A 16,959-nucleotide genomic window follows, 5' to 3' on the forward strand; every position below is an offset into this window, starting at 1 on the left:
TAGAGATTGTTCATATCCCAAAATATATAGTTTATTTATTTTGTTGTAAGTATGTTGTGAGTAAATATACATATTGCAAAAGAATCCAAGAGGATTAATAATTAGGTTATACAGACACCCAAGCAGATATCATAGAATAAACATACCATATAATAGGTAATAGCACCAAATCAAAACACTCCAGAACTCCCAACGCGCGTTTCGCCAGGTGGCTTTCTCAAGGAGTACCGTGTATACTCCTTGTCTGTATAACTTAATTATTAATCCACTTGGATTCTTTTGCAATATGTATATTTACTCACACCGCTGCTATATTTTTACTTTAAACTATGTATTTTGGGATATGAACAATCTCTACTGATTATACCCACTTACTATTACGTTTCCCTGTGATATTCCCTGTGTAAAATCTGTCCTCTCTGCATATTATATTGCTCCATTTTTAATAGTTTTATGTCTTATGCATTAATAAAGATATATTTTTATTGAGCATCATCCCGGATGCTGTGTCTATTCACATCTGAGTAGTATTATTGTTATCATACAAGTGGATATTCACTCACTTTGAGATATATGTGTTAATATTTAAAGGTCACCCCTTTTTCTCTTTTCGTGTAGTTACTAAATGTATTTACAAAGTTACCTAATTGACCATGTAGATTATATCTGTGTACAAACTTCTAATTGATGCACAAAGCTGGAGAATAATTCCACTTCCATCGCCAGCGATCATACAGGGCAGTCATGTCCTCTTTACTTGCATTATTTTATTTACCGTTTACCCCCTCAACCTCATATTTTCTGCAAAATCATGGAAAACCTAGAAATCGCAAAAATGTAATATGTGAACTGGATTATAGAAAGAGCAAAAGGAGCAAGCCCTAGGTTCTCTATTAGAAATGAGCGAACTCTAACTTCCATGGGTCAGCTCATCCCTGGTCTCTACCTCCTAAGGATAAGTTCTCACGATGGTTATTTGATGTGTATTTTCCGCTGTGTATTTATATGCACAAAAAAAACAAGTTTATTAAAGTTCCAGGAAAGTAGATGGGAGTTATATACACTACCGTTCAAAAGTTTGGGGTCATTTAGAAATTTCATTATTTTTGAAGGAAAAGCACATTTTTTTTTCAATGAAGCTAACATTAAATGAATCAGAAATACACTCTATACATTGTTAAAGTGGTAAATGACTATTCTAGCTGCAAACGTCTAGTTTTTATTGCAATATCTACATAGGTGTATAGAGGCCCATTTCCAACAACCACCACTCCAGTGTTTTAATGGTACATTGTGTTTGCTCACTGTGTAAGAAGGCTAATGAATGTTTAGAAAACCCTTGCACAAGTATGTTAGCCCAGCTGAAAACGGTTTGGCTGATTTGAGAACTATAAAATTGACCTTCCTTTGAGCTAGTTGAGAATATGGAGCATTACATTTGTTTGTTCTGTGAAACTCTCAAAATGGCCAGAAAAAGAGAACTTTCATGTGAAACTCTACAGTCTATTCTTATTCTTAGAAATGAAGGCTATTCCATGCGAGAAGTTGCCAAGAAACTGAAGATTTCCGCAACGGTGTGTACTACTCCCTTCAGAGGAGAGCACACACAGGCTCTAACCAGAGTAGAAAGAGAAGTGGAAGGCCCCGCTGCTCAACTGAGCAACAAGACAAGTACATTAGAGTCTCTAGTTTGAGAAATCGACGCCTCACAGCTCCTCAACTGGCCGCTTCATTAAATAGTACACGCAAAACGCCAGTGTCAATGTCTACAGTGAGGAGGCGACTCTAGGATGCTGGCCTTCAGGGCAAAGTGGCAAAGAAAAAGCCATATCTGAGACTGACTAATAAAAGGAAAAGATTAATATAGGCAAAAGAACACAGACATTGGACAGAGGAAGATTGGAAAAAAGTTTTATGGACAGACGAATCAAAGTTTGAGGTGTTTGGATCACACAGAAGAACATTTGTGAGACACAGAACAACTGAAAAGATGCTGGAAGAGTGCCTGACGCCATCTGTCAAGCATGGTGGAGGTAATGTAATGGTCTGGGGTTGCTTTGGTGCTGGTAAAATGGGAGATTTGTACAAGGTAAATGGGATTTTGAATAGAGAAGACTATCACTCCATTTTGCAACGCCATGCCATACCCTGTGGACAGCGCTTGATTGGAGCCAATTTCATCCTACAACAACAGGACAATGACCCAAAGCACACCTCCAAATTATGCATGAACTATTTAGGGAAGAAGCAGGCAGCTGGTATTCTATCTGTAATGGAGTGGCCAGCGCAGTCACCAGATCTCAACCTCATTGAGCTGTTGTGGGAGCAGCTTGACCGTATGGTGCTCAAAAAGTGCCCATCAAGCCAATCTAACTTGTGGGAGGGGCTTCAGGAAGCATGGGGCTAAATTTCTCAAGATTACCTCAGCAAATTAACAGCTAGAATGCCAAAGGTCGGCAATGCTGTAATTGCTGCAAAGGGAGCATTCTTTGACGAAAGCAAAGTTTGAAGGAGAAAATTATTCTTTCAAATAAAAATCATTGTTTCTAACCTTGTCAATGTCTGGACTATATTTTCTATTCATTTTGCAACTCATTTGATAAATAAAAGTATGAGTTTTCATGGAAAACACAAAATTGTCTGACCCCAAACTTTTGAACTGTAGTGTACATCTCGTGACCACTGTGCTTTGCGTTGCAATACGTTTTTGAAATTCGCAGCATGTCAATTTGTCTTGCCGTAAATATGCCTTGTACTTGCAGATTTTCCCCATTGACTTGAATGAGGTGTGGAGAATTCACATATATGTTTTTTTGTAAAATAACAATACCCTATTGGGCCACTGTGCAGCCCCATAGGATGCACATATAATATGTCCACTCCCTGCACACTATTTATAGCAGGGATGTCAAACTTAAACACACAGAGGGCCAAATTGAAAAACTTGGACAAAGTCGCGGGCCAAACAGTCCCACATAGTCCTCCATACAGAATAATGGGTCTCACATAGTCCTCCATACAGAATAATGGGTCTCACATAGTCCTCCATACAGAATAATGGGTCTCACATAGTCCTCCATACAGAATAATGGGTCTCACATAGTCCTCCATACAGAATAATGGGCCTCACATAGTCCTCCATACAGAATAATGGGCCTCACATAGTCCTCCATACAGAATAATGGGCCTCACATAGTCCTCCATACAGAATAATGGGTCTCACATAGTCCTCCATACAGAATAATGGGTCTCACATAGTCCTCCATACAGAATAATGGGCCTCACATAGTCCTCCATACAGAATAATGGGTCTCACATAGTCCTCCATACAGAATAATGGGCCCCACATAGTCCTCCATACAGAATAATGGGCCTCACATAGTCCTCCATACAGAATAATGGCCCTACATAGTCCTCCATAAAGAATAATGGGCCTCACTTAGTCCTCTCTACAGAATAAGGGCCCCATATAGTCCTCCATACAGTATAATGGCCCCATATAGTCCTCCATACAGTATAATGGCCCCATATAGGGGTGGTGGTTCTGGTGTCGTGGGCCAAATATAATCACCCTGCGGGCCAGATTTGGCCCACGGGCCAGAGTTTGACATGTATGATCTATATTGTAGGTTACTACAGGACTGCGATGCTACAGTATTGATTACTAATATGACAGAGGATACATAGTATACAATCTAGATATATACATCACAGTAAAGGCACACATACATGTATTTACAGCAGAGTTTCCAGCTATCCATAATGTGTAGGGGTCAGAGCCAGGGTGAGGGGTAATAAGATTAGTTATTCTCATAAGGTGTTGTTGAGAAAAGAAATAGGGGCAATTTATGAGTTAAATAAGAAATAGTACTTTGACTTTAGGCCGTTCCTGACATAAGAGGTATTAACACATCCAATCTCGGGTGCACGTGTATGGAGCAGGCCCAGGAGCCAATCCCACACTAACACCAGCTATCTGAGCTTGTTTGCCACTATCAGTCTTAGGCAGTGGCAGTTAAAGGGGTTGTCCGGCCTTGGTGTACAAGTCTGCAGTTACTCTATGTGACTGAAGACTTGTGAATCCTCACATCGCGCACACTGCGTGCTGTGAGGATTCTCCGGTGTCAGCGATCATGTGGCCGTGAGTATGTGATTTGCTTACTTTTGGCAACATTCCGACTAGATGTGTCCGGCCTTGCTCAATACACTTGCATTGAATGAGACCACATACATCTAGTTGGCATGTGACCAGATGTATGCAAATTGCATACGTACGGTCAGGCTCCTGGCGCTGGAGAAAACTCACAGCACGCGATAAGGTGACTACAGACTTGTACCCTAAGGCCGGATAACCTCTTTAAGTTGCGTGATATTAGTTGTGTGCCTGTTCGGGGAAGGGGTAAAAAAATGACAATACTGCCATTTTTAATCAACCCACCATATCCCAAAAAAATCCAATAAAAAGAGATCGAAAGCTTCTATGTAACCGGAAATTGTGACAATAGTAAATACAGGTCGCCACACAAAATACAAGCCCTCAACAAAGAAAATACAAAAAGTTGCGGGTCTGAGAAAATGGCGGCACAGAACAATGTTCTGAAATTTTTTCACCTCTTAAATAAAAAGCTGTACTTGTTTGGCTTTGCCGTAATCGTGCCGATCCGGAGAATCGTGTTGTCAGGTCATTTTTCCACAAAGCCTAAAAATCAATAACTTAGTTGCATTTCACCTCTGCTGTTTTCCAGTACATTGTATGGCAAAATAAATAATGTCATTCAAGATCACAGCTCCTTCTAAAAACAAGTCTCCATATCGGTATGTGGATGGAAACAAAACGGTTATGGCTTTTGGACCAACGGGAGAAAAAAACGAAGCAAAAAAAACTCAAAGGTGGATTGTATAGTGATCACTAGCGGGAGACACAAAGAAATTAAAATTTATAGTTGTCTATCAAAGAGTTACCATGCCAGGACCCAGGGGTGGTGGGACACATGCCGAAACTCCGGCACTAAAATAGGGGCTAAGGTCACCACGAGGTTGGGTTTGTCACTGATTTCCTACTAAAAGCATTTCCTGTAAATGATTTGGCTTGTCTAGTAACAGTAATGAGTTCCTTGAAGATTTGGACAGATCATGGCGGACGTCCTGCAGTACACGGCCATGGTCATAGGTTCTTGTCGTAACATGGAAACTGCGCCCGCCCCCGTGAGATCCTTTCGATCCGCCATTCCCAGCCCTGTCCGCTGCTTTATACATCGCTAATAAATACTAACAGAAAGGAAATCTGCCACAGGAACTTCACACTCAAGAATCTGACGAACCGACCATGTGGAAACTGTGAAAACAGGCTCGTGCCTCAGCGGCGCAGGTTCTGACAAATGTCCCAGTGACTGCTCGTTAGGGGGATTCGGTAATGGTGATTTTCTGTACAGATTCACACAATTTTTCTGACTCGACATCATCTTTGTTGTTTTCTGAATTCTCCAATGTAATGTAACATCCCGAATCTCTTGGACAGTCACTTAGTTCACATTTGTTCGCAGCGGTGTCAGGGCTGAGCGTCTGTGGCACCGAGTCATTGCCAGCTTCATGTTCACCTGTCATAACAGAAAGAGAAAGTCTTCTCAGCGACATGTCCTGAAATACAGCAGAAATGTACCGGCACTGAGAGGATATAGTACTCTATCTATCTATCTATCCATCTATCTATCCCATATCTATCCATCTATCTCATATCTATCTATCTATCCATCTATCTATCCCATATCTATCTATCTATCTATCTATCTATCTATCTATCCATCTCATATCTATCTATCCCATATCTATCCTCTATCTATCTATCCCATATCTATCCCATATCTATCTATCTATCCATCTATCGTTCAGTTCTGATGCTCGTGCCCATTGTACGCACTTTTGGTGGCGGTGAGGGACCATCATGGGCTCTTTGAGGGTACGTTCACACACTGCGTATTTGGTGTGGATTTCCTACACAAATTTGCATGCAGAAAATCCACAGTGTCGCACATTACCAGTTGCATAGATAAGATTCCTACAGATCTAATTTACACATTGCTGAAACTTCCTGAACAGAACTTTACACGAGTTGTGGAATTTTGTGCTGAATTCAGCATGGATTTCATTCCTTAGGAAGGGTGAAACCTGCGGCAATTCCTCAACACATGTCATAATTGTGGGTTTTACTGCATACACACTGCAGGAAAATCTGCACTAAATACGCAACGTGTGCTTTTACACCTACTGTTGCCAATCACAAGACGCTGCGATGCAGAGCGGTCTGACACTAAGGCTTAGTGCCCACGATGCAGAAATGAAGCAGAAATTTTCCTGAGCATTTCTGTATCTCTTTGGCAGAAAAACGCATGCGTTTTTTACATGCGTTTTTGATGCGTTTTTGCATGCGCAATTGCCATGCGTTTTTCCAATGCATTGTATAGGCAGATCTGCATGCAGAAATGCACAAGAATTGGTCATGTCCGGATTATTTCTGCGAGTAAAATCCGCGCAGAAAAAATCCTGACTGTGCACAGAACTTGAAGAATGTCATGGGATAAGGTATGCAATGCGTTTCAGGAGCATTTCCGCGCTGCAAATCCGCACCTAAAACCGCACCAAAAATGCATTGTGGGCACACAGCCTTATCGTAGACAGCATTGAAGGTTTTGTGCTGCGTCTCTCACTCCCGTATTGGGATGTCCTGCTGATGTGGTGTCGGCGGCCACTTCCCAGATATCAGCAGATGTCATGCGTGGCCGGCAGGTATTGTGGACCTGCCCTACTAATTAGATTAGAATACCTACAGAATTCTGTGTGCAGGAGACCTGCTCATATCTGCCAAGGGGCAGTGGACAACAGGTCCGCAGCGCCAGTCACCTCCTGCTGGAAATGAGAGAAGCTGGATAATCCTTTTAACTTTCTCAGCCATCTATCCTACAGTCTATCCTCTGTGGTATTGGACTGTCTAACCTCTCCCCATACACATTAGTGAAACTTAGGAGCCCATGACACCATCACTATTTCACCGGTTGACCTTCTTTGGATCACTTTGGGAAGGTACTGACCACTGTATACTAGGAACACCCCACAAGACCTGATGTTTCAGAGTTGCGCTGACCTGGTCCTCCATCTATCTCAGTTTTTCCTTTGTCAAAGTTGCACAGATGCATATCTTTGCTGCTTCCAACAAATCAACTTTAATGGGAACCTGACAGTCGATTCATCTTGTCTGAATAACGGACCACATGAATCAGAGATTGACTGTGTTATTACAGCCATGTGTATGTTTCACTCTGAAACTGTCATGTGTCTGTGTTCGAACCCTTGAGTCTGTGCCTTGTAGTTGGCTTCTCTGTCTGCTGAGCCACAGCAGAAACATCTTTTTCTGTGGGTGTTTAGTTTCTGTTATCCTTGCTTCAATATTTTTAGGGTAACTGGTGTTTTCATTTACTCATTTGTCTGCCCTATCACCTTTTGGGTGCAGCTTTATATACTTTCCCCTTGCTGCAATTTCCTGCTGGAAATAGTCTCATTTGGATGTCCAGCAGTACTGCTGTAGTTTAAGCCAGTCAGTGAAATACTAGCTAGGGTTTATCTCTTTGCTGTTTATGTTCTTTACCCTGCATTTATCTTCTGTTTCTTTTTAGGAAGTAGGCGGCTTACTCTATGACAGTATGTACTTAATCCTGTATTTTGTATTTCGTGGTTTGTTTTACTCACTTTGGGATCTCTTTCTATTTCAGCACACTTTCCCTTCTGTAAGTAATTTGCACTCTGCTCTGCTCCCTGGTTCTTTAAGAGGCACGTGAAGTGTTCAACAGCATTTCAGGCAGCATAGGTTCAAGTAGCCATAGTCTAGTCCGTGGTTAGGGCTATCTCAGCTCACGCTGGAACTACTAGGGACTGCGGAGTCAGGATCTCTAGTCTGCACAGGAACTGGCAGGGTCAGTTGAAGTTTTAGTCTGTTACCTATTTTCCTGAATGAGTTGCTATACTATCATAACAGAAACACTGCTGCATTTCACTGCAAACCTTGAAAAAATGGCTTTGGACTTTGCTGCCTTGGTGGTTCCCCAGCAGCTTCTCCATTTTCTAATTGCCTAGACTGATGGATCTCTATACACACATAGGAAGGGACCTGTCAGTGTAAAAGAGTGGGGTGGAGAGAAGCCGCCAAAGACCTGCCTCTTGCACTAGTCAGCTGGGACACATATATTAAGACTAGCGTTGTGCATGCCTGTTGTAATGACACCCACCATTTAATGAATTAGGTGCATCTGTTACCCAGTATGCCCTCCTGCCAGAAATGTGACTACAGTCAGAGACAGGAGTACATTTCTGGACTAAGTTATGATACTAAAGTGGTTGGGACTGGCGTGAAAACTGCAAATGTTTCACTATTTTTGAGCAACTTCCCAGCTGGATTATTTTTAATATGGGTCAACGTGGTAATGTAGAATTTTTTTATTTAGTCCCCATGATGTTTTTTTTAATGAAAAGAATACAAATTATTATTTTTTTTTACCATCCTGAGCCTATATACTTTAATTATACATTTAAAAATTAATATCTTAAGGTTTAACTCATACACATATTACTCTATAGTAAAAACTCTTAAAATTGACATTTTTTCGGCACCTATAATCCCATGAACCTTCCTAATGTTTCCAGCCTGTCCTTATATTAACTTTCCTGGGATTACCTGAAACTCCTATGAAGCTGTGACCTATAAAGTCTAATCCTGTGGGTATTTTCAAAGGCAAGAGCCGCTTTGGATCCTGCTGAGAAGGAGCACCTGAAGATAATGGCACGTGTGCAAGTTTTTAGGGTTTGTATGAATACATATTTGTACGTGCACGTATTTTATCCTTCACTCAGTCTTCATAAAACATTTGCAGTGTAAACTAAATGGGAAACAGCCTGTTCTGCATATACTGTACATATCAGATAAATACTAGTGGAGTTGGGCTGTGCCATATTGGCTACAGACCATAGATGTTTGGTACTTAGGTGGTAGCCAACCTTGTCCTTTACCAACAGGACAGCAAAGATACCCCAGACATCTCCTGCTGGGCCAAACCTTTAATAGACCAGATAAGATGTTGACCCCCATGTACAAGAGTCTGGAAGGATAGACGTCACCCGACTACTATTTTCTGTCTATGGCCAGCATTACATGACAGCTGTTGTGGAACAAGTTGACTTCTTCTCTAAGTGGTGCCAGTTCTCACTCTCTGCCGCTCATCTTTCACACAAAACAACTTGCTACTGTATTTATGATCCCCTCTTTCTTCTTGTCCCGCCACTTTCTATTTCGTTCTGAAACAGGCTGTGACGTGATAAAGGGACAGGCTCTCTGCTAGCCCTTTTCTCCTGCCCTGCTGATTCGGAGACAAAGAAGGGGGCTGGTTTATATATTGAACTGAACCAGACAATTTAGTCCCCTTCATCACGTCACAGACAGAGCCTCTGTACTTGCAATAGATGAGTCCCGTACACCACTCTGTTGTCTGTGGACACTTGGTGCAACCCTCAACAAGGTTGTAACAGTACGAAGAGAACCAGGGCACCAGACGTCCTCCTGTAAGTAACTTTATTGATATAGACAAATCACAACGTTTCGGCCACATTGGGCCTTTATCAAACCATATCTCTTTTTTTATGGCTTGATAAAGACCCTGGGTGGCCAAAACGTTGTGATTCTTCTGTATCAATAAAGTTGCTTAAAGAAGGACGTCTGGTGCCTTGGTCCTTGAATCTCACAGACACAGCCTCTACTAGAGCGCTATGAAAGTTTAGGTTCTGGGACCAGGAGAGGGGATCAGAAATACAGCAGCACGATCCTTATTTTCCTTGCGGACAACCCCCTTTAATGAGAAAATCAAATATCTATTTGTCGGCCAAAAGACAGTCTATGGCCATCCATATCCATCACTGGTGCTCATCTGTGAGGAGAAACGCAACATAGAGTAACTCACAGTCACAATCTTGTAAATTCTCGATGGCAATCAGTAGCCTCATTCGTTCTTCAGGGTTCGTGATGTTGAGCTCACAGAGATGACTGTCCTTCAAGTCCTTTAGATCTTCCAGATTCTCATATCCATTCAATAGAAGGCTTGACATATAATCCTGTGTGACAGAGCAGCGAGGTTACAAAAAAAACAAAACAAGAAAAGATCATCCAAAAAGTTGCACATTTTTGTGCAAAGTGACTACTGAGATTTTTTAATAGCGTGTGGGGCTAATAACAGTCCGCCAGATACAGTATCATTTACTCTGGAATGTAGCTTAAATTCTAGCAGAAATATACACAGGCTCATCACTGCTGTAGATTTTTGTCTATGGTGCCCAGGCTGGTCAGAAATGTGCCAAAGTCATTAAGAGTCGCCCTCCTCTTAGTGATTTTGGCGCGTGTTACACCAAACTTCTATTCAAGACTGGGGTAGGAAGCGTCAATCTTGATGAATGGTCACCAATGTACTGTATACTAACTACGGTACGAAAGGCCTCATTCAGACGTCAGTGAATCACATACGTGTTCTATCCGAACACATACACATAAAAGCCTATGGGGCTGTTCTTGTGTCCGCAAAAAAAAACACGGAGACGTGTCCATTTTTATTCATCGGTGTCATGGATCAAAGTCACCCATACAGGTCTATGGGTCCATGAATACCACGGACAGCACATGGATGGCATCAGTGTACAGTCCGTGTGCTGCCCGTGATTACCATTCCAATGTACAGGAAAAGCTGTGTCTTTTATTTATGTGTTTTACATTCATGGAAATCTCTGAGGAAGCGCTGATGATAAAAACTGACACTGATGAAATTGGATCCAAAACACTGATGAACAACAGTCCATGTTTTTATGTATGAGAAAAATCACAGACGTCTAAACGAGGCCTAAAGTCTAGACCAGAATCAGTTTTTTTTGGCACCTCATTATAAGGCAGGTTTCACATCTCCCTGCCACATGGATTGGAATACCCGGGCCGACCACCGGGTCTGAGCGAACTACCCAGTATATGCCTGTAAGGCAGTAACCTCAGGACAGGCGGGGTATTCCAATGTGAACACAGTCTGTTTCATGGACGGGTGAAACCTGCCTAAGTATTATTCTGCACTTGTCATGGCACTTGATTGAAGCCTAGTGGTTAAGCTATGTGCACACAGTTTTTCAATGAGTTTTTTTTAGCAGAAACTGTGCAGGAACTCTCCAAATTCTCTTCCAAATCTTTGAGTTTCTGTTAAAAAAAAAACTCATCAAAAAGACTCAGTGTGCACATAGCCATACAGGAGTTTTCCAAATTCTCACCACCCCTAATAGACTTTGGTCTTGATGTTGTTTTATTGAAAATAATGAGAAGATACAGTACAGACCAAAAGTTTGGACACACCTTCTCATTTAAAGATTTTTCTGTATTTTCAATGAAAATTGTACATTCACACTGAAGGCATCAAAACTATGAATTAACACATGTGGAATTACAGTGCCTACAAGTAGTATTCAACCCCCTGCAGATTTAGCTGGTTGACACATGTGGAATTAACTTGGCATTGTGACATTTGTACTGTAGATCAGCCTGGAAGTGGGAAATGCACTGCAGCAAATTTTTTTGTTTTTGTTTTTTTTTTTTTGTTTTTTTTTTAAAACGTTAAAAGTTAATTCAGAGTGTCATTTATTATTCAACCCCTCAAACCACAAGAATTCTGTTTGGTCCCCCTAAAGTATTAAGAAGTAGTTCAGGCACCAAGAATAATGAGCTTCACATGTGTGGATTAAAGATCTCTTTTGCCAGCCTTTTCTGACTATTTAAGACCCTCCCCAAACTTGTGAACAGCACTCAGACATGGTTAACATGGGAAAGACAAAGGAGCATTCCAAGGCCATCAGAGACAAGATCGTGGAGGGTCACAAGGCTGGCATGGGGTACAAAACCCTTTCCAAGGAGTTGGGCCTACCTGTCTCCACTGTTGGGAGCATCATCCGTAAGTGGAAGGCTTATGGAACTACTGTTAGCCTTCCACGGCCAGGACAGCCTTTGAAAGTGTCCTCCCGTGCCGAGGCCAGGCTTGTCCGAAGAGTCAAGGCTAACCCAAGGACAACAAGGAAGGAGCTCCGGGAAGATCTCATGGCAGTGGGGACATTGGTTTCAGTCAATACCATAAGTAACGTACTCCACCGCAATGGTCTCTGTTCCAGACGAGCCCGTAAGGTACCTTTACTTTCAAAGCGTCATGTCAAGGCTCGTCTACAGTTTGCTCATGATCACTTGGAGGACTCTGAGACAGACTGGTTCAAGGTTCTATGGTCTGATGAGACCAAGATCGAGATCTTTGGTGCCAACCACACACGTGACGTTTGGAGACTGGATGGCACTGCATACGACCCCAAGAATACCATCCCTACAGTCAAGCATGGTGGTGGCAGCATCATGCTGTGGGGCTGTTTCTCTGCCAAGGGGCCTGGCCATCTGGTCCGCATCCATGGGAAGATGGATAGCACGGCCTACCTGGAGATTTTGGCCAAGAACCTCCGCTCCTCCATCAAGGATCTTAAGATGGGTCCTAATTTAATCTTCCAACAAGACAACGACCCAAAGCACACAGCCAAGAAAACCAAGGCCTGGTTCAATAGGGAAAAAGTCAAGGTGTTGGAGTGGCCTAGTCAGTCTCCTGACCTTAACCCAATTGAAAACTTGTGGAAGGAGCTCAAGAATAAAGTCCACATGAGACACCCAAAGAACCTAGATAACTTGGAGAAGATCTGCATGGAGGAGTGGGCCAAGATAACTCCACAGACCTGTGCCGGCCTAATCAGGTCTTATAAAAGACGATTATTAGCTGTAATTGCAAACAAGGGTTATTCCACAAAATATTAAACATAGGGGTTGTATAATAATTGACCCACACTTTTATGTTTAAAATTTAATAAAATTCAACTGAGCAACATAACTTTTTGGTTTGTAAGATTTATGCTTCTGTTCATAAAACCTACTCTTGTTTGCAGTTTGAAGGCTCTAACTTATTTGCATCTTATCAAACCAGCTAAATCTGCAGGGGGTTGAATACTACTTGTAGGCACTGTATATACTTAACAAAAAAGTGTGAAACAACTGAAAATATGTCTTATATTCTAGGTTCTTCAAAGTAGCCACCTTTTGCTTTGATGACTGCTTTGCACACTCTTGGCATTCTCTTGATGAGCTTCAAGAGGTAGTCACCGGAAATGGTTTTCACTTCACAGGTGTACCCTGTCAAGTTTAAAAAGTGGGATTTCTTGCCTTATAAATGGGGTTGGGACCATCAGCTGTGTTGTGCAGAAGTCTGGTGGATACACAGCGGATAGTCCTACTGAATAGACTGTTGACTACTTTTTTCTTGCCATAATACAAATTCTAAGTAAAGAAAAACGAGTGGCCATCATTACTTTAAGAAAAGAAGGTCAGTCAGTCCGAAAAATTGGAAAAACTTTGAAAGTGTCCCCAAGTGCAGTTGCAAAAACCATCAAGTGCTACAAAGAAACTGGCTCACATGAGGACTGCCCCAGGAAAGGAAGACCAAGAGTCACCTCTGCTTCTGAGGATAAGTTTATCCGAGTCACCAGCCTCAGAAATCGCAGGTTAACAGCAGCTCAGATTAGAGACCAGGTCAATGCCACACAGAGTTCTAGCAGCAGACACATCTCTTCAACAACTGTTAAGAGGAGACTTTGTGCAGCAGGCCTTCATGGTAAAATAGCTGCTAGGAAACCACTGCTAAGGACAGGCAACAAGCAGAAGAGACTTGTTTGGGCTAAAGAACACAAGGAATGGACATTAGACCAGTGGAAATCTGTGCTTTGGTCTGATGAGTCCAAATTTGAGATCTTTGGTTCCAACCACCGTATCTTTGTGCGGCGCAGAAAAGGTGAACGGATGGACTCTACATGCCTGGTTCCCACCGTGAAGCATGGAGAAGGAGGTGTGATGGTGTGGGGGTGCTTTGCTGGTGACACTGTTGGGGATTTATTCAAAATTGAAGGCATACTGAACCAGCATGGCTACCACGGCATCTTGCCGCGGCATGCTATTCCATTCGGTTTGCGTTTAGTTGGACCATCATTTATTTTTCAACAGGACAATGACCCCAAACACACCTCCAGGCTGTGTAAGGGCTATTTGACCAAGAAGGAGAGTGATGGGGTGCTACGCCAGATGACCTGGCCTCCACAGTCACCAGACCTGAACCCAATCGAGATGGTTTGGGGTGAGCTGGACCGCAGAGTGAAGGCAAAAGGTCCAACAAGTGCTAAGCATCTCTGGGAACTCCTTCAAGATTGTTGGAAGACCATTTCCGGTGACTGCCTCTTGAAGCTCATCAAGAGAATGGCAAGAGTGTGGAAAGCAGTCATGAAAGCAAAAGGTGGCTACTTTGAAGAACCTAGAATATAAGACATATTTTCAGTTGTTTCACACTTTTTTGTTAAGTATATAATTCCACATGCGTTAATTCATAGTTTTGATGCCTTCAGTGTGAATGTACAATTTTTATAGTCATGAAAATGCAGAAATATCTTTAAATGAGAAGGTGTGTCCAAACTTTTGGTCTGTATTGTAAATGGGCGATTCTTCAAATCCTTTATGCCAAAATACTGGCGTAAAATGCCTTGAAAAGTTTCAAATGAGTTGTGCAAATATGTTGTGCTCTTTGGCATTTTGTCCAGTTTGAAGCAGCTCCGCAAAAATGGGCAGAGCTGGAGAGGAGTCGGGAAAGAGCGTGGCTATGCCCAACCATCAAATTCACCAAAAGTGCCTGTATCTTTAACGTCAGAAGTTCTTCTCCAGTCCATGATTGGAATAGCATTTTTGGTAAGGCTTATGGAGGTGCATGCCACTAAAAAGATGTACCAAATTAATTAAGTGGCATGCACCTCTTAATGAATTAGGCGCACCGTATTCCAGTGAGCATTTCATTGCCAGTCTTAATGAATCGGCCTCAAAGAACATTAGAAGTTGTAGAAACTTGTTTTTACTTTCTAGTTTACATTGCTTGGAAACTTGGAAAACCTCTTTAAAGGGGTTGTCTGGGACTATTTTCTTTTTTACTATGGTTCTAGGAAATAAAAGGCAGGTAGATGCTAACTACCTGCCTATTCTACCAGCTGCCGTCTCAGAGCGGTCATGGACAGCTCTTGCCGGCAATTCTGCTGCTTCATGTCAACAACGCAGCTCTTCCTCTTTCAGGCTGCTCTGTTGACGAAGCGTGACTGCCGACATCATGCTGATTGACAGCCGAATCTCTGCAGTTAGTCACGTCCCATCAGTGGAGCAGAGAGGAAGAGAAGCCGCTGCCCTGTCAACGTGACATAAGCAGAAGCCTCTGAATCACTGGAAGGAACGGTCTGTGACTGGTCTGAGCCAGCAGGGATTGGTGGTGAGCGGGCAGGTAGATAGAAGCTACCTGCCTGTTAGTTCTTTGGAACAGAGTAAAAAAACAAATTAATCACCGATAACCCCTTTAAATTCTTCGGCATCGGCACATATGCATCTCTTAAATACATAGGTGTCAGGCTAACTTCTGGATTGCCAAAATATAAGAATTTATAAGCAGGTGAGTTCTTATGTTATGCTGCTCTTCCTACCTGTAAATTGAATCTTTCCAGAAGTTCTAGCAATGTTTTTGGCCTTGGTCGCTTACTTCTCCTTCTTACTATTCTCTTGGGAGCTTCCTCTTCAGATATGATATCGACATATATAAATTTAAAATTCCCAACTTTGTTGTTCAGCATGCCAGTCCAAATGCCCATGGGGGTTTTATAGATGATATCTATGATGTCGCCTTTCTAGAAAACAATGATAAAGAGAGTTAAACTGGGATTACAAACAGATTTCTAATCAGATCAGTCTTGGGGTATGTGCAGACGACGCCTTTTTCAGGCAGATGCTGCCTGGAACCCCCATGAAAAAGCGCTAAAAACGCCAAAAAGAATGAACTCATGTACAGCAATGTCAAAACGAATTGCTGTGTATATGTTCTGTCTTTTGTAACTTTTTTTAATGGCCTTAGGCTTTGAAAGCAATGAAGCGGCTAAAAGAAGTGACCGGTCCATTCTTCTGGCGGCTTTTGCTTGGAAACTGCCGCTATGTTATTTATGGAATTAAAAAAACACGTCGGCGAAGCAGCCTTAAAAGATGTCAGAAGTGACAACAGGGAAAACACCATCAGCATTTTCCTGAATAATCTTCTGCTTAAGATCTGTGTGAAAACGCTGTGCGCACAATCCCTTAGAGATAATGAAATTGGTTTGAGTTAAGGTCCTGTTTACACAAGCAGGTAGTAAGTGAATCAGCATTAATAAAAATGCTCCTTCCCAATCCTCGGCCTGGTTAAACATGCCGCCGATCAGCTGACGGGCAACCAAAATGCTCTTTTGTGATTGGGATAAAAATCAGGAGGATTAATGATCATATGTCCACAAACAGTATGTGCCATTGGTCCACACGAACGGACCATCAAGAGAGTGCCGATCGGCTTGTATATTGCTGATCGGTGCTTGATTACGGGCTGAAATTGTGCTGTGTAAATGTGCCTATAAGGCCCCCATACACACGAGACTAATGTCGGCTGAACCCATATTGGCGGGCTCGGGCGACCATCTAAGGTGTATAGGGTCGACTGATGGTTGGTTGAGATGTCGAAGGCGGCTGAGATGGCTGTCAGTTGAATGATCGGCCAAAGCATCGCTCGACCAACAGCCATCTAATGTGTATGGCCGGCCATAGCCATTTTCACCAACAGATATTCTTTTCTTACGATTGTAATCGTCCCAAAATAAAACTATTTTATTCCTTATGGAGTCTTTTCAATATCTCTACTGGACTCCTGGCTTCCTCTTCTGGCAAGAAGCTTCATGTGACTACTACACCCAATCAGAATTTTCTCCTAGTTTGATGGA

The 16,959-nt window shown here is 42.2% G+C and overlaps 1 protein-coding gene across 3 annotated transcripts in view; it reads right to left on the reverse strand.

Moving 5' to 3' along the window:
* Positions 1–393: 393 nt before the first annotated feature.
* SAMSN1 (SAM domain, SH3 domain and nuclear localization signals 1) overlaps positions 394–16,959 on the reverse strand; it is a 97,855-nt gene continuing 81,289 nt past the window's right edge. For all 3 annotated transcript variants that reach the window (XM_073668243.1, XM_073668245.1, XM_073668244.1), the window contains 3 exons: positions 15,646–15,846; positions 9,999–10,149; positions 394–5,597 (listed from right to left, as the gene is read on the reverse strand). In XM_073668243.1, coding sequence (XP_073524344.1) covers positions 5,398–5,597; positions 9,999–10,149; positions 15,646–15,846 — 552 coding nt within the window. In that variant the 3' untranslated portion in view covers positions 394–5,397. The remainder of the gene's footprint in view (positions 5,598–9,998; positions 10,150–15,645; positions 15,847–16,959) is intronic.

This window comes from Phyllobates terribilis, unplaced genomic scaffold (genome assembly GCF_046119375.1).
Source record: "Phyllobates terribilis strain yellow unplaced genomic scaffold, ASM4611937v1 Scaffold_2__4_contigs__length_985480577, whole genome shotgun sequence".
In the NCBI taxonomy this organism is placed as follows: Eukaryota; Metazoa; Chordata; class Amphibia; order Anura; family Dendrobatidae; genus Phyllobates; species Phyllobates terribilis.